Consider the following 24,481-nt stretch of genomic DNA (forward strand, 5'->3'; position numbering starts at 1 on the left):
CTGTTGAGTTAAATGACTTTACAGTAGGCACGCTGCTATAGTCTTTCCAGAGGGTTTCTTAAGCATACCTCCTTGTATGCCTTTGGCTAGAATTGAATTGTATGGGACAATGTCTTCTATACTTTGCATAGAGATAGCCATTATCTGTAAATCACAGAATCGCTGAATGGTCAGGGTTGGAAGGGACCTCAAGGATCATGAATCTCCAATGCCCCTGCCACAGGCAGGGCCACCAACCTCCCCATTTAATACCAGACCAGGCTGCCCAGGGCCCCATCCAACCTGGCCTGGAACACCTCCAGGGACGGGGCATCCACAACCTCTCTGGGCAGCTGTTCCAGCACCTCACCATTCTCTCTGTAAAGAACTTCCCCCTGACATCCAACCTAAATCTTCCCTCCTTCAACTTAAAACCATTTCCCTTTGTCCTGCTGTTATCTACCCTTTCGAAGAGTTGACTACCAAATAACAAATCATGTTAATCTGTATTTTTTTCCCTTTATGAGACTACTGCTGCACCTTTATCCACTTCAAGTTCGTTGGTGCATAATATCCTTCTCGTATGTCCCACCAATAATTTGTTTTGAGATTGATTGCTCTGCACTAGCATGAACAGAGATGTACAAATTTCCATGCACGGAACCATAAATGTTTTCCAAAACAGCTGCAGGAGCATTTGCAGCATAGCTCTATCCTAAGCTTCTGAATCCAGGCACATTTCTCTAACATTCTCTCAATGCTCACCAGAAGAAGTAATGCAGATGTACAGTCAGTACGTGGCTGTGCTGGACACGTGTAGCTCAAGAGTTCAGACTGCATGAGCTTGTATTTAGGTTCACGTATCACATGGTTCCATCCAGAGCCTGCTTTGATTGGCACCTGCTCTCCTCCTGCTGCCACTGCAAACCAGAGCAAAGCTCCCATCGCCTTCTGTGGCAGAAAAGTCGGGCTGTAGCAGCCGGAGTCCCAGAGCTGGGACTCTGCAGCCACATTCATGAGCTCAGCTTAAGAAATCAGAGGCGCGGGAGAAACCAAACGAGGGCCTTTCGCTCTCGGCACCCCCGCGGCAGGCGACGGCGGGCAGGGCTATCCGAGCACGGCCAGCTTTCGGTTTCCATTTCCCCAGCGGGGCACGGCCAGCTTTCGGTTCGCGTTTCCCCAGCGGGGCGGGGCGGGACGCAGCGCGGGAGCTGTCCGCAGGGAAGCGAGAGTCGGGCTCCGGCCGGTCGGCGTCGCGGGATGCCGGGAGCGCGGCAGCGGCAGCGGCAGGCCAGGCGGCAGCAGAGCGGGCGGCGGAGCGGGGCCCCGCGGAGGCCGCCTGATGCCGGAGGTGCGCGGCGGGGTGAGTGAAGGGACCGGGACGAGGCACGGTGTGCGTGAGGGGTGGTCGCTTTTATTGCCGGTGGCACGGCAGGCAGAGATGGTGAAGTGTCTTCTAGAGGTCGACCGAGGTGTGCAGCAAAGTGGGATGCTGAAGCCCCAGGGGACGTGAGAAAATACTGCTTAGGAGGGAGCAGAAATGACTAAGGAGCCCCACGATGTGCTCATCTCTGCTTGGTCTGCAGAACCCGTGCAGCTAAAGGGAGAAGAGATGGTGCGGTGTTCGAACTGTGATGAGACACATGTTCTCATTTACTCCTGTAATGGGAAGCTTTATGAAGAGTGGACCACGGCTCCAGGCAAAACCTCTAAATCAAGGTAAGAAGCTTTCACAGGGCAGTGGTCAGAGAAAATGGCCCACTCTTCCTGAAAGTAATGTTCAAGAAACTTAGGCATAATCCTGATGTAAAGAGGAAACTCTCAGGCTCCTAGAACCCAAAACTTTCTTTTCATTTTTATTCAGCAAGAATTGCTCTGACTCTGAGATTAATACCAAGATCTGAGCTGACTGAGATGCAGTTGTTACAGGTTCCTCTCAAAACTTAGTAATGATTGGTAGACGTACCAGTCCCACAAATGCCATGCAAATGACACGTGGCTTGGGAAAGCGGTGTGTAAAAGACCAAACCCACCTGAACCTTGCCACTAGTCTATGAGGTTAACCAGCTTGTAAAATTGGCACAACTGCTGGCTTGTTGGATGTTCTGCTAACTTGTCCAGGGATAAGCCTGATGCTGTTCAAGCTTCTTCTGGTGCCAACTGTGATCAGATCAGTTTGTGCAGCTGAAGAAGGATGGAGTAGGATGGAGTAGCAGAGTGAATTGACTGAGAGATGACCAATATTTTTCCTATGTAAATACTTCTAAACATGCTAGGACATGGTGAGCAGAATATTTTCTTCTTTTACTTTGTCTGATAGCACAACATCTGTTTTGATTTGGTATGTTTTCCTTATCTTTGTAGTCTGGTGAAAGAACTGGGAAACCACAATATTGTTCAAATAGCCTGTGGAGATCATCATTCCATGGCACTGTCTGCAGGTAGCCTCTTTTATGCACTCTTCCTCCAAATGAAAGTTGCATTTGCTTGGCTTGCTCGGAAGGGAATGTTTGAATTACAGCCAGTAGTTAGTGACACCATCCGTGAGCAATTAGCAATAAGCAGGGGACAAATTGTGTTTGCTGTCAGATAGCTTTCCTTCCTAATGCTTAAGGACTTGCAGTTCTCTCTAATTCCTTAGCACTACCTCTCCTCAAAGGTTTGCTGTGGAGAGGAAATGTGTCCACCTCTCTCTACACTCATCAGATCCGCTCGTTTATAAGCCTGAACTCTTCTCTGTTTGGAAACTTATTGAAAGTGTGGGTTCAGAAGTGGTAACAGCCTTTGGTGAATTATACAGGCTGCATGGATCTGTCTTGAAGGGTACGGAAGGACACAGAGAGATGTAAATACTGATTGTGGTCTCACCTAGGAGCTAGATCTCTGAAACCAGCACTGATTCTCACTCTCAAAGTACTAAGACTCAAAGAAGGCAATGATATGGTGCTTTTTTTTGTTGTTATTGCATGCATGAAGGAGGTCATCTCTTTGCCTGGGGCTTGAATACCCATGGACAGCTTGGAGTGGGGAGCCAAGACCCACTCATCACCAAGCCGCAGCTGGTGAAAGGCCTACAGGGCATCCCAATTGCTCAAATTGCTGCTGGAGGAGCTCACAGTGTTGTTGTGTCACTCTCTGGAGCTGTGTACTCCTGGGGAAAGAACGATTTTGGACAGCTGGGACTCGGGCACACAGAAGGTATGAAGAGAAAGCAGTTTGAGAGCAAAGCAGTGTGAAGATTGATGATTTTTTTCACAGGCACAGAAATGGTTCAGGAATGCTAAGCCTGCCTGGAACAGCAGTGGGCAGCAGAGACTTGGGAAGAAAGTATAGCTGGATAAGTTTTTTCTTTTGAAGCTGCTGCATACTGACCAGGAAATGCATGCAGGGACAAGGCATTTATGTGTTATCTCTGCAGAAAATTTGGCAGCTTCCTGGCAGCACTGATCTCTGCTTTCTGGTGACAGCAACAAGACCCAAGGGAACAGTATGGAGCTGTGTCAGGGAAAGATTAGGTTGGGGATTATGAAAAGGTTCTTCACCAAAGGGTGGTTAGGCCCTGGAACAGACTGCTTGGGGCTGTGGTTGTGTCTCCACGCTGCCAGAGTTCAGGAAGTGATTATGCTTCCAGATATGGGATTTGATTTTTTAGTAGTCCTGCATGGAGCCAGGAGTTGGACACAATGTTCCTTACGGGTCCCTTCCAACTTAGGAGATTCTGTGATTCTATGATCATTTTATATGAACAAGTGAATAGGCTGGGACCATAAAACTATGTGTTTCAGAGATCTCTTTTTAGGCCTATTATATCTCCAGGCAGTCTTGCATGAAAGAAATTTCTGCAATTTTCTGTGAATATAAGGTGGGAGAATAATTTGTCTTCAAACATAGAAGGCTACTGCAGAATTGCCTTAGCCAGATAGGACCTGAAATTACTGGAATGTCAGTATGTCCAGCTCCTGGAAAATCAGATATTTTGAAGCCAAGTACCTTTTGACAAACAAATATGAAAGTGCTGCATTTTATTTCAAACTTACTTAAACTGAATAGAAAAAGTACCATGAACAAGACAGAACTGATGAGAAAGGGTTTTTGTAGTGTAGGGTAGAAAACAACTCAAAATGAAGTCATAAATACATGAATTGCTGTAAGATAGCAGTGTAAAATGCTAAAAATGTATTTACTAAATCTTTATTTGTGTGAGACACTTCAGTACACTTTCACTTTAGCTATGCTGTGTTTTCTTTCCAGACAGGGATTGCCCATCATATGTTGAAGCATTAGAGCACTGGAAGGCTGTATTTATCTCATGTGGGGCAGACCACACTGCAGTTCTTTCCAAGGTGAGTCTGAAACTGAAACAGAGAAATTGAAACTGCAGCTCCTGCTTACAGTCAACAGTGTGCTAACTATGGTAGTGGGAAAATTGGCCTTTGCTCAGATTCCTGTCACCTGGATGCAAGCTCTCACTGAGAGATAACAAATGAGAATCCTGCATTAAAGGGGTACAGTTCAACTCTCTGTACTTTCTGAACATACTTTCTTTTTCCATAACATGCCAGAGACTTAAGAAAATGTGAATAATATCTAATTCACGAGGGTTTGCTAACAGACGTAAGATTCTTAAGCAACAGGGAGTTACTTTCAGGAGTTAAATGTTTTTTCTTAGAAGTTAAAGGATTTGAACATATAAACAATGTAAGATTATGTTTGATGCAAAGTGAACTCTTTTTCTGTTTGATTCATGGATGTTTCTGAGGCCAGGCCCGTATAATGTATAATGTATTGCTGGGTCTCACTCTTAATGGTGATCATTTGAATGCCATTAATAATGCAGTTATTTGTTTCTTCACCTACAAGGATGGCTTGGTGTATACCTTTGGAGCAGGAGGGGCTGGCCAGCTGGGTCACAACTCCACCCGGAATGAATTAACACCTCGTGTGGTGGCTGAACTGTGGGGAGCAAGAGTTTCACAGGTTGCCTGTGGAAGGTGGGAAAGTACCTTAATAAAATGCCTTCTAGGTCAGAGCCTCAGATGAATCATTGAAGAACAGTAGGGAGGGAAATCACCAACGTGTTTAAATCCCTGTATTCCAGTAGGTCAGTTCTGTCATTGTCCATTCTTCACTCACGGCCTGCCCTCCTGTCACAACTCAGCCAAAACCAAGAATGGGGAAAGAGTTGAAAAAAACACTAGGAGCCCTTGGCTTTTGGTATTTCTAGAAACAAAGGGTGTACTGGTTTCCAAAGGACAGAAGGCTGAGTGAGAAAAGTCACCGTTCACTTCAACAGACATGGGTCCTTAGAAAGAATCAAGGAATAGTGAAAACTATTGTTTCATTCTACCTTTCTGGAACTGAGACATAAAAAGTCTCCAGTTGACTTTTCTGGGTTTTAAGGCTCAGCAACATAGAAGTTTCACATGGAAAAAAGTGGAAGGAAACTAGCAAGGCCTAGTGGTTTAATTTTGTGTGCAGAGTCAGGGTAAATCACAAACACTAGAGGACAGTATAGAAAATTCGAGTCTCTATTTTTTTACTGCAGAACGTTTATGCAAGGAAGGGTTCTATGACTTCAGTTAAAGAGACTATAGTTGGACGACCCCCCACTTTTAAAGACTAGCCTCAGCTATCCCCTCTGACAATGTGTCTGTAAATTTTATTCTGACTATTTTAGTGATATTAACTTATTGTGATAATATTCTTTTTCTGAACAGGCAGCACACCTTGGTCTACGTCCCATCTTTGGACAAAGTCTATTCATTTGGTTCTTATCAAGGACAGCTGGAAAGGGAGAGGAAAGCTAATCAGTTGGTACCACTGCCCATCAATTCACCAGAGGATAATGGGAAATTCTGTCAGGGTAACGATGGCTGTAGATGCATATGATCTGTTTTACTTTCTTCCACATCAGGCAACGGGAAGGTGTTTGCTTTCTTGATTACTTGTTCTCATTGAAAAACTGATGGCCTCCAGTGGCTTACACTATATCTTATGCTGGCTTAATTGTCCCAGCACAGTCTAGCAATGTGTAAATTTATTTGCTATTTGATTTATCAGCATGAGTAATGGCCACATAGAATCAATTTTAGACCATCATCTACTGAGTTGTTTTTTTTTTTTTAAATGTGCCACTTCTGTGCACTGACCTCTATGTAGTAATGACTGTCTTCAGATGTTCATATTAAAATTCTTTTACACTTTCACAGAAAACACATCGCAAAACATGACTGAAACTACTACAGAAAGAAAGGAAAATATCATTGATCTTCTCTTTAAGAAAAGGGTATGTGTATATTTGTTTACAGCTTCAGTTTTTGACCACTGTTCACATTCCTGATGGAAGCTTTTGATTTTTCCATACTGCCTTTAGTTCTCCAACTTAAAATATGTCTCTTTGCACTTCTTTGCATGCTTGAGACCAGAAACTGACTTGTATTGCAACTATAAATTTGTTCTATATTTTTTGCATCTGGATCATGCTGGGTGACCACTAATTTTTTTCATATTTAGGTTGAAATGTTATCATGGTAATTAGCTTTAAAAAAATTAATCTGCTAGATCTTTAATCTCATTGTATGTTCATACATTTCATGCAGAATTCCTATCCTTTGAATGGAATTGCCACTCTGAGTAGGAAAGAAGTGAATGCATGGATTTCTAATTCCAGTTCACGACATTGGAAGAGTATAAAGAAGTAAGTTAGAACCCTTGTGACTTTTTTTTCCCCAACACATGATTTTTGATAAAAGAAAAAAAATTACTGTTCGTTGAAGACTCCTGGAAACTCCTGTTCAATCATTTAGTTGAGACCAGATCTTGTGGCAGAGCGCGTTACTTAGTTTTTGCACTAAGAAAACACATAAGCAACAGCTATTCAACATTTAAAGAATGATTTAAAGAGCATTTAAAAATCTTGACCATTTCAGGTCTCTCTGTTTCTCTGACCACTTTTAGTATGGTTTGGCCAAGTTGTTCTGCACCGAGAAGAATGAGGGAGACAGAGACTACTTTCCAGATGTCAACAGCAAGGCCCAACTGCAAATGCTTGATTAAGAAGCTGTTTTAGTCAGATAGAATAGAACTAGGAGTATTGGTAATGAGTAAATGTTACCTCCCTACCGAGAATCCAGTTTTCACGCAGCAGCTGAATTTCCCATTGGTGCATTGCAGATCCCATCCATGGAGAGATCCCTCCTCTCTTCCACTGCATTGCCTTTCACACTGTGTAACAAATAAAATCATGTCCTCTCCTGACTTGTTTTGATGTTATCACTATCATAACCACCACCTGTGCACAGCACTGGCTGGTACAGGGCACTCAAGGAGGTTCCCTATGACAACTATACATGATAACATAATAACTGTTCCTGCTTTAAGTATAAAGTCAAGCATGGGAAACACGGTTTTCTGAAGATCACTGACTCCACAAATAAAATGCCTTCTGCAATGCTCTCAATACAGTGCTATTAAGAGAAGTTTTACATGGTCAGGTGCAGATAGACTTGCACATATGGTTTTTTGTTCTTTCGGAATTCATGCACTGAAGGTACTGCTTATGTTGAAAGGACTTGCTTTGGTTTGTTTTTTCTTTTTTTTTTTTTTTTTTAATCTCAGGGTTATCGAACTGATCTTTTCATCTGAGGCTTGCATCAACGGAAGTTTCTTGGATAAAAGGTAGTGTGTGCTGACTAAAATTAAGTTTTTACCCCCTAGTCTTACTAAAACTTTTTGCAGAAGCTCTTACTCTAGGAGATTATCCCACAGTGACATTTGACAGATTATGATAATGCTATTAGGCAGTATTTCAGTTCTCAAAGGGTTCATAATAACTCTTCCCAGCACTGAAGTTCGAGTCACTTTAGGGTGAAATGCAGGAAGTCTCTTATTAACTGAGCATCACTACACAACACAGGAAGGACAAAATATTAATCAGGTCACTCCACAGTGAGAATATCTTTGTAGAACAGATGAAGCAGTACTCACTGCAGTTGTGGGGTTAACTTTTCTAAACGTTTTCAAATGTTGGGATGCTTCACTATTCACTCAGGTATTAAAACAGCTTGTTTGTTTGATTTAATTTTTAATTTATTTTTCCCTTCACGACAGAGGCAAACATTTCAGAACTTCCAAAGAAACCTCAGGTGTAGACATGACTAAAGTGCTACAGTTTTATAAGAAGATCAGCAAGAACGTAGAAGTATACCAGGAGGTAAGGATTTGATACAAGAATTCTAACTACACAGACACTGAGAAACTATGGGTCTGTCTTTCCCTCAGAAGTTCAGATTTTCCCAGTCTTTTACAAACAAAGCAAAAACAAACAAAACAAAGAAACTTTCAGGAAACTTCATGAAGAGAAGGCACAGTTTGTTTATTGTTCCCAATGAAGCTATATACTAAGGAGATGGGATTGTATGAAAGTCACAGCGCAGGGAACAAGCCCTTTCCCAAAAAAGCTGACAAGCTTCTCTACAAACGGAATTTATGGGAGATTTATCACAGTCTTTCTTCTAATAGAGCAAATAAAGAATGAATGAGTGACTCAGAATCAATCCGAAGACTCTGATTTTGAATTTGAATTGAATTTGAAGGTAGTATCCTAGACTTAGTGTGTGATGGAAGATAAGGGAACAAAATCTAGGAATTCCATACCAACCTAAATAATAGATTATTTTGGCATAATTCAACTGCATTTTTAATCTTTTTCTCTCTCTTTTCTTTTTCTTCTGAAGGTTCAAAAGGAGATTGATAATTTACTGCCATCATTGTCTTCTCCTGTTTCGCCTGAAAATTTCAGAGTCTACTTGATCTTGCCTTTCCTTCTGCAGCAACAGAATTCCAGCTCTTACAGTACTGTCAAGCTGCTAGCAGAAGCTATCCTGAGGCTCCAGCAGAAGGACCTGCAAACTCTTGGTGGGGTTTGAAGTTGATGGAATTGAATGATTTACATGTTTGGCCATTTGGGGCTGTTGAGCAGGATATAATACTGCAGAAGCAAATTATTCCAGAGTTCAGCCTGGAAGACATGTTTTTGGTAGAAATATAAATATGGGGTCTACTACAGAAAAAGCAGGCACAAAAAAGCCCTGTTTCTTGGCTTGAGGCTTACTAACTCTTAGTAGTAGTGTGAAATTAAGCATTTTATTAATTTGATAAGAAGGGAAAATGCAACTTCATCCAGAAATAGTAATTATTTGCATGTTACCTGTGGTGGATATCTTACTAGCTGTTGTTTTATTTACAGAATGCCTGTGGTCAAATCTAGAAATAGACCATTTCAAGAATCTGGTTGTTATATTTAGGAGGGTTTCCCTGAACTCTCTGACTCAACTTCTCCGCAATCGCTCTGTGGAATACCCACAAAAAATAGAGACCCTACAAATACTGCAGATTCTTTACCAGGTGAGAAGGTGCTTGGATCCTGAGATATGATGTATCAGTATGATTGGGAATATTTTAATCCTTTTTATTTGTTACATTTTCTGGGTTTCCTTCTTACAAGGAAACATGGTTCCTCAATATTGCTTCAGGATTCTTTTTAGCTCTGCATCGCATGGCTTTGAAATAACTGAGTTGTCATGCTACCTACATACCCCAAATTTTGCTCTTGAACTGTGCCTGGCTGATTGTCTACAGAAGTGAAGAACTGAAGCCCCAGATGGGGAGGGGACACTTGCAGGAAGGAGTGCAAATACCTTGACGTGTGCAGGGCTATGGTTGTGCTGTTCATCACACAGCACGCCTATTCACTTGTGAGAATCCCTTGTCAGATCTCTCACCTTAGGAACTGCTCACAGCATCAAAATGACAGCCCACCAGTTTTGCACAGCACAGCAATAGTGTACGATGCTTTTTGAGTCTGCTAGCTGAGAAATTATGTGAGCCAGTAGAATTTGAGCATGTTTAGCCTGTATGAATAAAGGGAAGACAGAGGACAACAGATGTACTCTTCTCATAAAACATCCTTTTCCCTGCTGAGATTTTCAAAGTTTAGGAAGGAGCTCACAGATAGTAAGAGTTGCTAAATTTTGTTCAGTATTCAACTCCCTTTTGGCTGAGAATGCAGATTTGGGCCTCAACGTTTAGACTCTTGCATGTATTTATCCACTGGGTAAAATTCAAAAGTGCAGGAGAGTACTGCTTAGTAAGCAGCAACATCATTTGCAACCTTTTATGGTCACTCGTTTCCAAAATCAGATCTTTGCCAGGCAACAAATACAAAAGCAAATGAGAAATTTCAGACTCTTTTGCAACATGATGGACAAAAAATATCCTTCAGGATGGAGTTCTGTTAAGGGGCCTTTGTTGTAAATGAAAATTGCTTTCCTGTAAGTTTTTACTCTTTGCGTGTGTGTGTGTGAGTTGTCATTGTTGAGTGCTGTGCTACTTGTAGTGTTTCTATGCTTCCATTTTTGTGCTGGGTCTCAGAGTTATTTCTGCTGAGATCCCTGTTACTCCTTAATCCTATTCTGGTGCACAGCTCACTAGCTCTGCTGCCAGTCCCATTCATACTGTGTCTGTCAATACAGGTGAACTCCAGAGCTGGTTTCAAGCTACAAGACAACGATTTCTATATACCTGAAATGAAAGAGATTATCCGTGGTTTTCAAGTCATGGGCATATCAGTAAGTATAAAATCTTAGCTGCAGTACAAAATGCTTATTTCACTATTTTGTTTAATAAATCAGTATAAGCAGAAAGACTCTAGACTTCACCCCAGTAACAGTGCATTTCCCCACTTCTCCAGCTGTTCTAAAGAAATCAAGCCATTTATGATCTCAATATTTTAACAGCTACAATAGTGCTTTTCCATTGATGAACCCCTAGTTTTGCATGCCAGAGTTGTTCCCAGCATGTTCCTGCCTATGGCAGAGGGTTGGAACTAGAAAATCATAATGATCCCTTCCAACCTAAACCATTCTATGATTTTATGATTTTATCATCTTAAGAAGATCTATTTGCTTCAAACTGGCAATGAGTACAAAATAGAACCACCAAGCATTATTACTATGCTTCTTGTATACTTCTACATGTTATGCCATTTATTTAACAGAATAATTGTGAGGGCTCTTTAAACTTTCATGGACAAACCCTATAGAGCACTTCTATTTACTTGTATCTAAAACAAACCAGTGGTAATAATAAACAAAAAAATCTGTGAAATGGTTCACTTCTCGGTGATAGGAAGGCACGAAAATTAGCTACCAAATGCAACCAGTGTCACAGGAAATACTATAAGGTAAATGGGACAGTAGAAGTGTCTACTACAAGTAGACACTAGAAGTCTATCACCTTGCACTAGATTACTCTGTATGCTGATACCTTACTGATATTATTGTGAATAATAAAACCAACAGCTTTTAACAACAACATGTAACTTGAGCATCCTGGACACTTTTTCTATGTGTTTTGATTTAATTCAAGTATGGAAGAGGCTATTAAAATCACTTTCTATTTTATTCCCGAGGTACTGTAACACAAATGTCTGCACAGACAGTTCTGCAAAATTTCAGATGTTTCTCAGACAGGGTTTCCCACGCATTGAAATGTTTAGAACCTGCTTTTATAAAGTGTGCCTCTATTGGTATAGCGTACAAATACACATCAAAGGCATGTTTCAGAAATGCAGGATGGCAGTTCAGTCTCTCTACATACCCTTAAATCTGATTTTGCAAGTGAAAATCAACAGACGTTTTATTTTCATCTTTGCAATTTCAGCTGACGGTGCTGATTAAATATCCCTGCATTTTTAACATGAAGCACAAGCTGGTGATTCATCTTTTAGAACGCAACAGACTGTCTTCATATTTCAACATTGTAAGTATGGCCTTTTTCTCCTTCTCAATTTAGAACAGAGAAGCACACTTCTAACAAATAGTTATTTTATTCTTCAGCATCCAGTCTTAACCAGCGTATTTCACAAACAGTGGATTTTTCCTGTCAGAAGAGAATGCCTCCTGCATGACATCTGGAATCATTTAAGAAATGCAAACAATGGCCAATTCACACATCTCTTAAACGTAAGACATCAAACGATGTATTTTTTCTTCAGCTCTAAATTTATTACTGCAGCGTTCTGAAGTATTATAAGAAAGTTCTGCTGGGGACGTAAGTAAATCAGGAGAGCAGTATCATACATTCTTATTCCAGGTAGCTAATAAGCATTGTGGGTATAATTTAAATGCAATTGGCAGTGCTATTTACTGTGAAGTTGCTTTGGAATAATGTAATAGGATTGCTCAGGAAACCAGTCAATTGGCAAATTCCAGTACTGTTACTGCTAGATTCACTTTACTAGGCTAATTTGCTGTGCATGAAAAACCTGGTGGACAGACCTTTCTTGTCAGCACTAGAGGCCAGCAAGTGACATGGCCAAAAAAAGCTGGCTCTCTCATGGTGATGTTGCCTGGAGGAAAAGGAAGAATAATGCCCCCAGGAGGGAGGAAAAGCTGATTGTAACGCTGCTGTTTCTCTGTGATTTTATTTGTGGTTTCCCCTGTACAAAGGTTTTGGTAGCCAGCAGGTATTGCAGTGCCAGCCCTTTCCTGCAAAAGTAATTTGTTGGCTGACATGGAATCCGGACACCTGGTTCCCTGCCCAGAGCTGAGCTGAGCTCAGCCCAGGGACCAGGTGCCTGTGTTCTCAGTCACTGACACAAGGGCTGTTTGGTATTGCACCTGTGGAGTGAGACATTACCCAATTCTGGTTCTTCCCAAGTGAGCCTTCTTGCCAGCAAGTTGTCAGAGCTTTTCCTTCAGTATATGAAGGAAAAGTATATACTAGATGTATAATCTAGAAGATTCACAGATGGCTTCTAGAGCTACCTTTGCTTTTTTCTTTCTCACTGTGTCAGCTGAAAAAGGTGTCGTTTTTTTTTAAACATAGGCAATAAGGTCTGTGCACTGTACTATGCACTACATGAACCCCTCTCCATTGATAGCACAAAGAGCCCTGACAGATAACTGTGCTTACCTCGAGTAAGCCCTCCAGTATGTCTTTCATGAAAAAGTGTCTTTCATGGTGTCTTTCATTGTGCAGCAGCAGCCTGATCAGTGTAATTGCTTTGTTAATTTCTTGCCAGTAGACACTGGCTGAGATCTGCGATGTTTCCAACACAGTACTGCAGTTCTGATTCTTTTCAGCAGTTACAGGACATTGCGTCACTCCATTCCCTAGCGTTGCTGTAAATGGGAAAAGGGAAAGCTGAAGTATTCAGCAGAAGAACCTTCTGTTCCTTCTCTACTAAGAAGGAGATAATGTTAAGGAGAAAGATACTCGACACATATCTAGAGTATCCAAACAACATTCTTCCTTCAACTCAAGGCCTGTTATCAAACATTAAGCTAATTTATTTTATATTCCTCTGACACTAAGACAAATGCATTTCAATACATCAGGCCAAGGCAAACAATATCAAAGCTTATGAACCAAAGAGAGATTCGTACCACCCCATGTTGTCACTGCTTATTATTTGATGTTATTTCAGTCAGGGTGCAGTTGTCTAGCACAGATGGTTACCCCCTAGTACATTTTCAGTAGCCACCAGAGACGCAGAACTTGAAGAGATACACTAGAAAGAAATAACGTTTGTTATTCCTCCTCCTTCTCTTCCTTTGCATTAATTAAGTAACAGGTTTATTGCAGAGGACTGCATAGAGTTCAGACACCACCAGGCAAATGCTGACAGTCACCAGTGCCACAACAGACGTTTCAGATCAATTGTGAGACCTGGCTAAATTAAACAAACTGTGTTGCTCTAGAGAAGGGGGTTAGCAGAGGCACTGTGCTAATTGTGCCTAAAAAGCTTAATTCCCATCCAAGTCCACAAGTGGAAGAACACATAAACCGGTATCGTGACAGGAAGCAGGAGGCTGTAGAAACACAAGCTGTTGGTGCTGGTGCAGCCCTGAGGGAAGGTTTCATCCACGCTGGCCGAGTAGAACAAGCCCGCTAGGGACAGGAGAGGAACGAGCACGGTCAGCGTGGGCAGAGAGGGGAGCAGGCCGCCCCCTGCCATCGGCGCGTCGCCTCACGGCTGCTCCGAGCCCTCTGCCGGGGGCCGCTTCCGCGTCTTCCGGGCTGCCTCCGGGATCATGTTCGGGATGCCATCGATGACGGGGTACGCGATGCCCAGCTCCTCGTTAATGAGCTCGTTAGTCGATTCTTCGTACCTGGGCAGCCGAGCGAAAAAAAGAAAAACGGGAAAAAAAAAAAAACAAAAACAAGGGAGGCGTCAGTGAGCTGGCTTTGCCTTCAGGCCCTCCGCTCGCTCGCAGGCCCCGAGCCCTCACCTCAGCGGCCGCTTGGAGAGCGGGCACACCAAGAAGCGCAGCAGCGACGGCTCCAGCGGCCTCCCCGGCCCGGGGCCCTGTTCCTGCTCCTGCCCGCTCGCCCGGCGCCTCCCCGCCGCGCCCCGCAGCGCGGCCACCACGCCGCGCCCGCAGCCGCGTAACATGGCGCCACCCCGAGCCGCCGCTCCGCCTCCGGTGCCCGGCGGAGCCGTGCCGGGCTGCGCGCCGCCGCCGCCGCGCTGTGGTTCCGGGGCGGCTCGCTACTCGGCCGCTCTCACCATGGCTGTCGCCGGGCTCGCAGGTGCGCTTCCACGGCGAGGAAGGACAAGGAGGAGGGCTGCGCCGGGAGCTCTTCACAGTTGCCGCCAAGGCCCTCTGCGATCCCCAGAGCGGTATCTTCCGCCACTTCCCCTCCAGGCTGGTCTGGTTCCCCAGGCAGGTAAGCTTGCTCGACTGCGCCTGAGCCGACGTGCTCGAAGAGAGAGAGAGAGGCGCGTAACTTCATCTGTTTTTTTTACGTTCCTGTTTGACTAGGCGTCAAGCCACGATGACACCTTTCTGCTGGCGGGCACCCTGTTGGGAATGGCCATGTATAACCATTGCCAGACTCCCTTACCATTCCCCAGGGTTCTCTTCAAGAAGATGCGGGATGTCGAGCCGACCCTGGAGGACCTGGAGGAGCTGATACCAGCAGTTGGCAGGTATGGAATGTCAGTGTCCTAAGGTGTGAGATTCCTAAGGCAGTTGTTAATTTTATGTGAAGCGGGTCTTCAAGCTAGGTGATTCACACAGCAATCTTGGAAGCAGTACTTTAATGTATCAACTAACAGTTTTCACTATGATGTCAAGGTAGACCTTATGCATAAGCACAGTTTTAACCCATACTGCAGGCATATCAAATCTGCAGGCATGTGCCCACATGCTGGGTTTCCACTGCTGAGAAATATTTCAGGCAGATATTGCAGAACAAGTTGCTGCTGCTACAACACTGAACTTGTAAGCCCCTGAAGCACAACATTCCACACAAGTGCTATAAACAGCCCGTCACAACCTCTTCCCTGGAGCCCATGACTGTGTCAAAGGGCAAGAGCCCTCGGTAGACTAAAATGTCAGGTTGCCTGCAATGCTTTGAGAGACACTGCACTACGAAACAGTTATTCTGGATCATCCCACTGATGGACAATGCAATTCCTTATTAAATGATCTTTGAAAGGAAAAAGCTGTGGTCTCAGCCCATTTGCCACTGGAATTGATCTCTGCATGAAATTCCTGAAGGGCATGGGGATAGTCTTGTTTTGCATCCTTCACTGTCAAGGCATTTCCCTCAGATCACAGCATAAGAAGAATACAAGTTCAGTTTAGAGCTCTTTATGAAGGCTTGGTGTGAGTACAGATGTTCTATCCGTATGTGCATTTAAATACTGCTTGCCAAAGAATGCTTTCCAGCCAGTTTGACTGTAATAAATTATCTTTATGTCCCTTCTCTATTTCTCCCCCCCCCCCTTTTTTTTTTTCTTCAAAGAAACCTTAAGAACATTTTGAACGAAGAATCTGAGCATAAGCTTGAAAGCCTACAGATGACCTTCGTGGTAAGACTCTATTGTGTCATTCAGATGTGCCATGCATGTAAAACAGGCAAAAGAGTATCCCATCACAAGCGATATAAAAACTTATCTATAAACTCCAACTAGCAAGGGTATAGAAAGAAAAAGTGCTAGATATAGCTCATATATGCTATCACATACACAGATATATAAATATTTAAATACAGATTTAGTGTCTGATGTTTTTCTTTATTTGTATAGCAAATGGAAGAAGGAGGTTCTGTGGTTGAGCTTAAAAAAAATGGTGCCAACATTCTTGTCACTAAGCATAACAGGTCAGTTTTATTTTTCTTATCATGTGTCTGTTATGTGTTTATGAAATACCATGTATAGAAAATAGCTATTAGAAAACACTGAGCTTGAACAGTGTTGTTGGTCTCAGTCCAGCAGCAAAAGCCATGTGCTTTCAGATTGTGCTGTATGTATGCCAGACATTAGCAGTTTGTGCAAGCAGTGGATAAGACAGGGATCCTGGGACATCTAGCAATGACAAAGTCATACCAGGCCTAGTGGGGAAATTCATAAACATATAAAATATCACTGAACAACATATTCAGGGATATTATAAACAACTTGATGTATCTTTTTAAAGTTCTTTTAACAGCAAAATATTTCTTCCTTAGTTACATAGATGAAACATACCTTGTACATAACAGAAGAGGAATTTATCAATGAGATGTTACATCACCATTAACCTCAACACAAAGTACAAAGAACAAGGCTGTGGCTTAAGTTCATGTGACTACTCTCCGTAAAGATTTTGTATTGGCAGTTGTATAATCAATGAATATACAGGTGTTATAATTAAGAAATATCCAGGAAATACTAGGCTAAGTAAGATTATTGTAACAGGAAGATAATAAATGGAAAATGCTTACCAATGTTGTAGGCTCACAGTACTCTCCAAGAAGAGATCCTTCCTGGATCTCTTTAAGTGCAGGAAGTCAGCACTTAAATGGGTCTAGGAGAGGTGCAGCCAGGCTCCACCCCTTCTGGTAGCACAGGTGAATTACCTTCACCTGTGTTCCCATGACTGACTCATTGCTTGCCTCAGGTGGTCAATCAGAGGCTCAGGCTGTGATTCAGCAGTTCCCATACAGCAGTAGAGCAGGTGGTATGGAATAAAGAATAAGGAAGAAAGTTCTTTATATTTCTCTTTTTCAAAAATCACCTCTTGTGTTGCTTGTTTGAATCAAAATATCTTTGCAGGAAGGAATTTGTTGACTTGTATGTGAATTACATGTTGAATGAATCGGTACGGAAACCATTTGAAGACTTTATGCGAGGTTTTTCAAGAGGCTGCCCAGCTGAAAGCTGGAAGATGTTTCTCCCTGTTGAGCTCATGACTTTTCTCCTGGGACACACAAATTATGACTGGCATCTGCTAAAGAAGGTATCAGTTACAAGCAGAGTGGCCTTTTGCTGTTACGCACAAACTGTTTGCTAAGCATAAACTCTTTCTGTCCTGTACTATTATTGGATGCCTAAGTCCCAAATACAAAAATAGTAGCTCAGGGGAGTGTTTTTATCATTTGTATCATTGTTCTGATCAACTTCTAAACTACACTAGGTACAAGAGTATAGGGTAATAAAGATCAGTCTTAAAAAAATGAATGAACGGCCAGATTCCAGGCATGAGGAGGATCTGAACACCTGTGAAGGAATTATGAAATTTATCAGATACACTGTTGCTGCTTTCAATAAAAACAGAAATAGCAAGGCCAATTTTAATTTTTTCTTATCAACAGAATGTGAGATATGTGCACTACAAAGAGTCACATCAAACCATCACGAATTTTTGGTCTGTGTTTCACAAGCTCACAGAAGAAAAAAAGAAAAAATTTCTTGGTAATATTTTGACATTCTGAACTTTCTTATAGCTCTCCCTCACAAGACAGATTGAGATGCTTGTGTATGAAAATACTGTACTTCCAAACCTCTTTTCAGTGTGCTTCCAGCCCCCTTCCCCCATTTTCTAGTGTATGCCACAGTGAATTGGCACAAAGAATAGCACAGTCACAGTTCTGACCTTTCTCACAGAATCACAGAATCACAAGGTTGGAAATGACCTTCAAGATCATCTAGTCCAACCACCCTCCCATTCCTATTCATTCTCATCTCCCTTGAGGCTTGCTTAAACACATCCCACACTCCTGGACCTTGCAATTAGTTTATTCCTTGCTTTTGTAGAGATCAGTTGTTGGTCAGAGGGCTCAACTTTAATGCTGACATGAGCCATTGAGCTTTCTCAGAGGATCACAGAAGCTAATTCATCCTTTTTAATTGGGGAAAGTCAAACCTTGCTTGGCTTTTCTCATTCACAAAGTCTGTATAAGTAAAAGTAAAAGGTTTATACTTAATATAAATCAGCAAAAGACTATTATATTCAGGTACAAATTCAGTAGTGCCAAATAATTAGCTAATGTAAATAGCTGTATGTTTATACTGACTTTCCTTCATGTTTTTCATCTTTCAATAGCATTTTCATTCATTCTTTCTTTCTTTTTTGTTTGCTTTAAATTTACTAATCTGCTTCCCTTTCCCCCTCTTTTGTTTAGCCTTTATATCAGGATCTGATCGAATCATTCCTTTTGGACTAGAGTATTTTGTATTTTCTATTGAAGACCCTCTGTTTGAAGATCCAGATAATTTATATCCTTCTGCCCAGACCTGCAGCTGCACTCTCTTTCTCCCCAACTACAGCAGTAAAGAAATACTTGAGGAAAAATTACTCTCTGCCATAGAGTACAATGAAGGTTTTGGCTTGAGGTAGCTCTTGGTCAGAAGCATGTTAAAGCACAAACAAGAAAACAAGTGGTTGTCTCACTTGTAGTATTTTTCCTGATTTATTCTGGTGTAGTGATTTCTATTCTGCCTTATTTTTACTGCACTTTATAAAAACAATTGAGTGTGTGTATTCAATTGAGAATGTTTATTGATTATTAAATCCTTGCAAGAAGCAACTTGGTAACCAATTATATTTAAATAGATGCTCATCCTGCACTTTAGTAGTCTTAGTTGATGAGCTTTCAACAGTAAGGTTTCTGTTATTTGTACATTACCAAACACACAATTAGCATATGCTAAGCAGTAATCACTGCAAGAGGGAGCTAGAGTAACATTTTCATCTGTATTAGTTAAGGATTCTTTTGGAAAATAATCCAACTGTAAGGAACCATGTTCCTTCAAACTTTGAATTGAGGAGCAGCCTGTACTTGCCTGAATATGGCCTTTGAGTTATCTGAGAGAAGTTCTTGGATGAGGACTTGATCATTCCTAGAGTTTGCCAGGACAAATCTGTATTTGTAATGGATGTTTTATTAGTCAGTGTGATAATATTTGTTGTGTTGATTTGCATCTTCTAGGGAGTTGGCTGGTAATTAATAAACCAGAATTTTAGGCCTGCAGAACGCTCTGACTACAGAATCTTGTGAACATGAGGCTTGTGAGGCTGCTGGAAGCTCACTGCCAAAACTGACACTTAGCAACAGCAGGCAGGATGTAAAGGCAGGAGGTTTATTTTTTTCTGTATGTTTTACTTTATGTAAAATATATGTATTTATTTAGAGAAAAATGGTTGTGATTTTTCAGCAGTCCTCTTGCATTTCTTATAGTCAGTGGACATACATGTGTAACAAAGGCTTTTACTGTGCTAAATTGATTGATTAAATTTCTACACTCGTGGCTGTGTGTTCCTCCATTATGTGACTGCCTATGTGTGACAGCATATCCATTTTCTATCCTTTATATGGGTGAGTCCCTCACAAGGGGAACCAAAGGTTGGTGTAAAAGTGTTTCAGACAGGTGCACTGCATACACTGAACAAGTCAAAGTCTTTTACATTTCATACGGAAGGATCTTTATATGAATGTAGAAATGTGGAGCGAGAAGATGACAGTTTTCACATCCTCCTCTACCTAGACTTTGTGTTGTACATTACACATAATGCCCTGCTCCAGAGCCACTGCACCTTAGTGATGAATAAAGTGTTCTACTCCCATGCTGCAAAAGGTTAGGGTCTGTCACTGTAAGCTTCTCCAGGAACACTCAGGGAACTAGCCTGTTGCCATCTGCCAGACACACTGGTGTGTTTGTAGGTATGGGTATCACAGCAGTGCCCCTAGTTGAAGCTAAGGTTGATAAAACTCACAGTGCAAGATCAGGTTGCACCCGAAAATATGTCATTTGAAGACAGGTGAGAAATGTACAGGGAATGCAGAGAAAATAACTTTTTTTTTTTTTTTTTTTAATACTACTTCTCAGAGGACAGTTCAAGGACACTGCTCAGAGCTTTCATGTGACAGCCCCAGCAGCCTTTCCCTCCATACTGTCACAGCCTGTCTCAGAGAAAACCGTGCCTCCAGGCCTCTTTCTGCTCTCTCAAAGGCCCAGAGGATTGAGCCTAGGTTCAGAAAAAGAAACCAGGAGCTAGGCTTTCTAAAGGACTTGGCAGCCTCAGTCAGTTGTCTCACCTCTGTAGCAGAGCTTTTAAAAACGTGCGTGCTGATAGACTGAAAGCCGTGTTTCATGTGCATCCACAGGGGAGCCTTTGCAATGAAACAAAGTACAAAGCCTGCTTAATGAAAATAGACTAAACAGCATAGCAGTGATACCCTTTGTCACATATAAGGATATTCAAATTACAGGGATTCCTCCAGGAATACGTAATTTTCCCAAGGGTACATGTAAGTAAGGCGAAATACTCTATACCTCAGTAGGCAAAAAATACTACTGCGACATAGTGTGCATCAGTGAGACCAGTAAGGAAGATAAAGGGAGGCTACTTCTTCAAAATGCCTATTATATATAAAAACAGTAAACCCTTTTTGGCAGTGATTATTGGGCCCAGTGCTTTATTTCTTTAGGAAAGGAACACTTTCCTAGGAAAGACTTAGGTGTTTTTCATGAAATTCCAGCTCAGTATAAAGGACTTTGTTGCATATTAAGAAAGTTGCCATATAGCAAGCAGTGTAGAAAAACTGCAGGCTCTCACCTCAGGTGCTAGAGTGCATAGCTGAGTGGGGAAACTGGGTACGCAGCAGTGGTGAGAGGAAGAGGGGCACAAGTGGCTCAGAGGATGCCAGCTGTCATCCCAGTGGCACAGAAGGGACACGTGCTCGTGCCCTGGGCAGCCTCTTCAAAAAGAAGTTCGTGTGGTCTGCTCAAGGTGTCTTTCTTTCCATATTATGTGAAAAGGAGTCACCATCCCACCCTAGCTGATGCTACCACACCATGACAGCTGACAGTTGTCACAGCTTAGCCTGCTGCTGCTCTTTAGCAGCCTGCTTCTGCCTGCTTCATCCTGTCTTTCATTTATTCAATTATTTTTAATGCTTTCCTAAGCCTCTGTTATGGCGTGGAAATCCAGAGTGATCTTCTGTCCTCTGCAAGTCCGTAAAAGATGTATCCTGTTCAGATTTCGAAACAACCCATCAGAGATTAAATGATAATAGGTTTATTTAGAGCCTGAAGGAATTTCCTTATGATGCAACAGCACATGGGACATTAAATCCCAGAGTACTTTTCAAGGCTATTTTTAATTTGTCCTCAAATAAGCCCTGCTTTTATTAAAGACTTTCCAAAGGAGTAGAATAGAGCACTCTGCCGTTTTCTGAAATGACTTTGAGCACTCAGCTGCATCTACATTTTCTCAAGCAGTGCTTATTATAAAATATGTGAAGAAATACAATGTGAGTGAGCCTGATACTCAGTTGTGAGTTTAAAAGGCTTTACACGGGTATCACAAGTGTATTGAACCTACAGTGGGACTTTTTTAGACTGCTCTTCTGATCCAAAAGTCACCTGTAGAGATGTGCAGGAACTCTGCAAAGCAGCAGATGGAGAGCGGATGTGGGGCAACCAGGCTGCGCCACACAGAAAAACCACTTCTATGGCTGGCAGCCAGACCCCACCTTGGTTGCTGGCATGGGCAGCTATCCCTGGCTGATCCCTTTCAGCAGAAGACTGCCAGTGGCACCTAGAAAAGCGCTCTGGTGGAAAATACCCACCAGAAGAGGGATGACAGGGCAGCTGAAAGCTGCCAAGTCATGTGCCACCACTGACACCCATGCAGCTCTTGACACTGGGCAGCTGCTTAGCTGCTTGGGCCAGGAGATAGATGATTGATAAATTAAGATGAGGTGTAGATCTGGGCATCTCTGGATATTTTCTGACCTGCTGTCCGGATGAATTCAGCTTCACGTTGAAGGAGCTTCTTTTTCTCAGCAGGATGATCTCAGCCATTAAGGAAAGGGCGAGCTTCCTTTGACCTCTTGGGGCAGCCATTACCAGCAGTGGAGCATAGGCCCGAGCGCTGGCTGCCCGATTCTGCCTGGAAAACCAGGGACGGTGAAGTCCGTGGCGCTGCCAAATGGAGCCGTCACGAAGGGGCTGCCCGCGGGAGCAGAGGAGCCTCCAGAGGGAGCCGCGCGCAACGAAGCGCGCGGAAGCCCCCAGTTCACTTGGGCGGGTTTGCCGTTTTACACCGTTACCGAGGACGGGCCTTGAGAGCTCTGCAAGGACTCGAAACGCGGGCAGTTAGCGGTGGGTTTCAGCAACAGATTCCTCTGCCGACGCGTCCGCACGGCGCGCTCACCAGCCTGCCGTCACGTCGGCACACCGCGCCGCTGCGGCCCTCGCGGTGAGGGTAGGGCCCGGCAGCCGCAGGGAGCCGCCCGCCGCCCCGCCCGGCGCCGGCCATTGGCCGCGAGCAGCCATTACTCCCGCGGGCGGCGGTGGGGGGCCGGACTTGATCGTCGCCGCGGCGGCAGCGGCAGGTGAATTGGGGGGCCGGGGGTGATCGGGTGGTATGGATATTGCGGAGGAGCTCCTTGCGGAGGGCGCGAGCGCGGAGTGCCCCAGCGGGCGCCCTGCGTCCCCGCGGGCGCGCCGCGAGGGCTGGGAGGCGGGCGGAGGGGCTGACGGCTGGGGCCGGCTTCCTGCGTGGGGCAGCGAGAAGTGCGCAGCTCCCGGGTGCGATCGTTCCCCGTCGCTCCTCGCGTTCCTCTGCGCTTCTGCGGGCGGCGGGCCGGCCGAAGCAGGAAGGGAAAGGGGCTCGATGGCAGCGAGCGGCGATAAATCCAGTCGCTGTGCGGCCACGATGGTACAGGAGCGCTGCTGGCTGAGTTGCTGCCTTGGCCAGAATGGGAAACGAAGCGTGAAGCTTCATTTGAAGCTTTGTGTTCCAGGACGCTGCCCTTCCGCGAGCGTATGGTTTATTGACTTGTCTTTGCGTTTGGAAGGGGAAAAACATCCACACAAGCGTTAAAGCAGTCGTGGTTTTAGAAATGTGCTGTGTCTTTGGAATAACTAAATTAAATACATGGCACATCAGGCCTTTGGAAAACATCTGGGTGTGCCCGTGCACTCAGACGGAAAGTGGCTGTGTTGGCTTCTGCTCCTGAGTGAAGAGGTGCTCCTTCAAGCCGTGTCTTAGCACGAGGAAAGACCTGCCCCTGGCGCCCCCTGCTCAGTGCAGCAGCTTCTCATGAGGAAAATGAACACAAGCAATTAATTTAATTAAGGTATTTTTAGCATTTTAAATGAAATTAGCAGCTGGAAAGATGACTGGGACCTGTGGGGAGCAGACTGTTCAGAAACTCTTCTAGTGAGGTATCCTAAATTACAATTTAGCTCGTGATGTACGGAGTCACTGTAGTGGTAGAGTGGTACAATCAGCAGCATCCCCTTACAGGGAGTGTGAGCTTCAGGGTGGCTGCTCTTAATTGTGAAGCTGCTTTTATCTTTTGTAAGGTGATAACTCCTCAGGCTGAGAGAGGTGGCAGTCTTTTTTGAGGCAGGTTATGAAGTTCTCTATAAATATAGCTATTGTGTCATTTAAAACATAAGCATGTGCATGACTTCAGTGTTACTGCATCCCTATTCTTGGTGTCAGGAGTAGCCGGTGGTGACTTCCGTTGGGCTGATGTGCCGAGGGCATCTGAGCACAGCCATTGGCTTACGTTGAGCCCTGTAACCTCCTGCTTTATAAACTGGGGATGCTTTGGAGCTGCTCAGTGACCGTCCTGAAATGTGGATGACTTGAGCTGTGCTTGAAAGGAATAGAGGCTGTTAGAAGTAAATAGGTTACAATGCATGCTTTGGAGCACCTAGTAAGAGACCTTAGCAAGCAGTTTGTGAGAGAAGATGGCATTTTCCAGCTGTAGAGGTTCCATCTTCTGTCTCTCTTGGCTCGGCCCTGCCTTGGTGGAGGTGAGTGCACCTGGTGACAGGACACAGCCACGGGTGAGGGCAGCTGGTAGGAGACGAGCACCCCTTGCTTAGGGCTCAGATTATGGAAGGCTTTATGGCTAATGCAGCTTGAATTAGCACCAGGCTTTGGGAGCTGCATGTGTGTGTTTCCTGTCTGAGTGGGGAAATCTCCTTTTGCTGTGGAATCTGTGGTGATGCCTCAGAGGTTACCTGTGGTGTTAGATCCTGTGCTGACGTAGTGAGTGCTGCAGCAGTAAATTGCCTTAGTTTAAAACTTGCCATGGTGAGTCATGAAGCTTGATGTCTAGGATATTTCTTTTTCTCTGCTCTTTTTTCTTTCTGCTTACAAAATAGGGAAGGGTTATAATCAGTTCCTATTTCAAGCAGAGGAAT

At 43.6% G+C, this 24,481-nt stretch overlaps 3 protein-coding genes across 4 annotated transcripts in view; 2 read left to right on the plus strand and 1 right to left on the minus strand.

Annotated features, from left to right (window-relative positions):
- Positions 1–872: 872 nt before the first annotated feature.
- Positions 873–19,561, plus strand: LOC122179625 (E3 ISG15--protein ligase HERC5-like; the record flags this gene model as incomplete). Its single annotated transcript, XM_042870533.1, is given in 24 exon segments — positions 873–1,034; positions 1,036–1,330; positions 1,566–1,698; positions 2,344–2,420; positions 2,956–3,177; positions 4,231–4,322; positions 4,840–4,970; positions 5,697–5,842; positions 6,189–6,265; positions 6,579–6,676; positions 7,597–7,656; positions 8,089–8,191; positions 8,715–8,895; positions 9,227–9,384; positions 10,512–10,607; positions 11,701–11,799; positions 11,877–12,002; positions 14,575–14,712; positions 14,808–14,974; positions 15,796–15,862; positions 16,079–16,152; positions 17,087–17,270; positions 17,626–17,725; positions 18,436–19,561. Coding segments are annotated over 24 exon segments (3,201 nt in total), but the record flags the coding sequence as incomplete, so codon positions are not given.
- On the minus strand, positions 11,421–16,773 carry PIGY (phosphatidylinositol glycan anchor biosynthesis class Y). Its single transcript, XM_042872226.1, has 3 exons — positions 16,756–16,773; positions 14,552–14,745; positions 11,421–14,153 (listed from the first exon to the last, which is right to left on the minus strand). Exon 3 carries the CDS (start codon positions 13,997–13,999, stop codon positions 13,769–13,771), a length of 231 nt encoding a protein of 76 aa, XP_042728160.1. The 5' UTR covers positions 14,000–14,153; positions 14,552–14,745; positions 16,756–16,773; the 3' UTR covers positions 11,421–13,768.
- Positions 19,562–22,591: 3,030 nt separating the features above from the next.
- The window catches only part of HERC3 (HECT and RLD domain containing E3 ubiquitin protein ligase 3), a 43,177-nt gene continuing 41,287 nt past the window's right edge, over positions 22,592–24,481 (plus strand). For both annotated transcript variants that reach the window (XR_006179124.1, XM_042872209.1), the window contains exon 1: positions 22,592–22,653. The gene's annotated coding sequence lies outside the window, so the exon portion shown is untranslated. The remainder of the gene's footprint in view (positions 22,654–24,481) is intronic.

Source organism: Lagopus leucura, unplaced genomic scaffold, assembly GCF_019238085.1.
Source record: "Lagopus leucura isolate 7727_CA_CO unplaced genomic scaffold, USGS_WTPT01 Super-Scaffold_100004, whole genome shotgun sequence".
In the NCBI taxonomy this organism is placed as follows: Eukaryota; Metazoa; Chordata; class Aves; order Galliformes; family Phasianidae; genus Lagopus; species Lagopus leucura.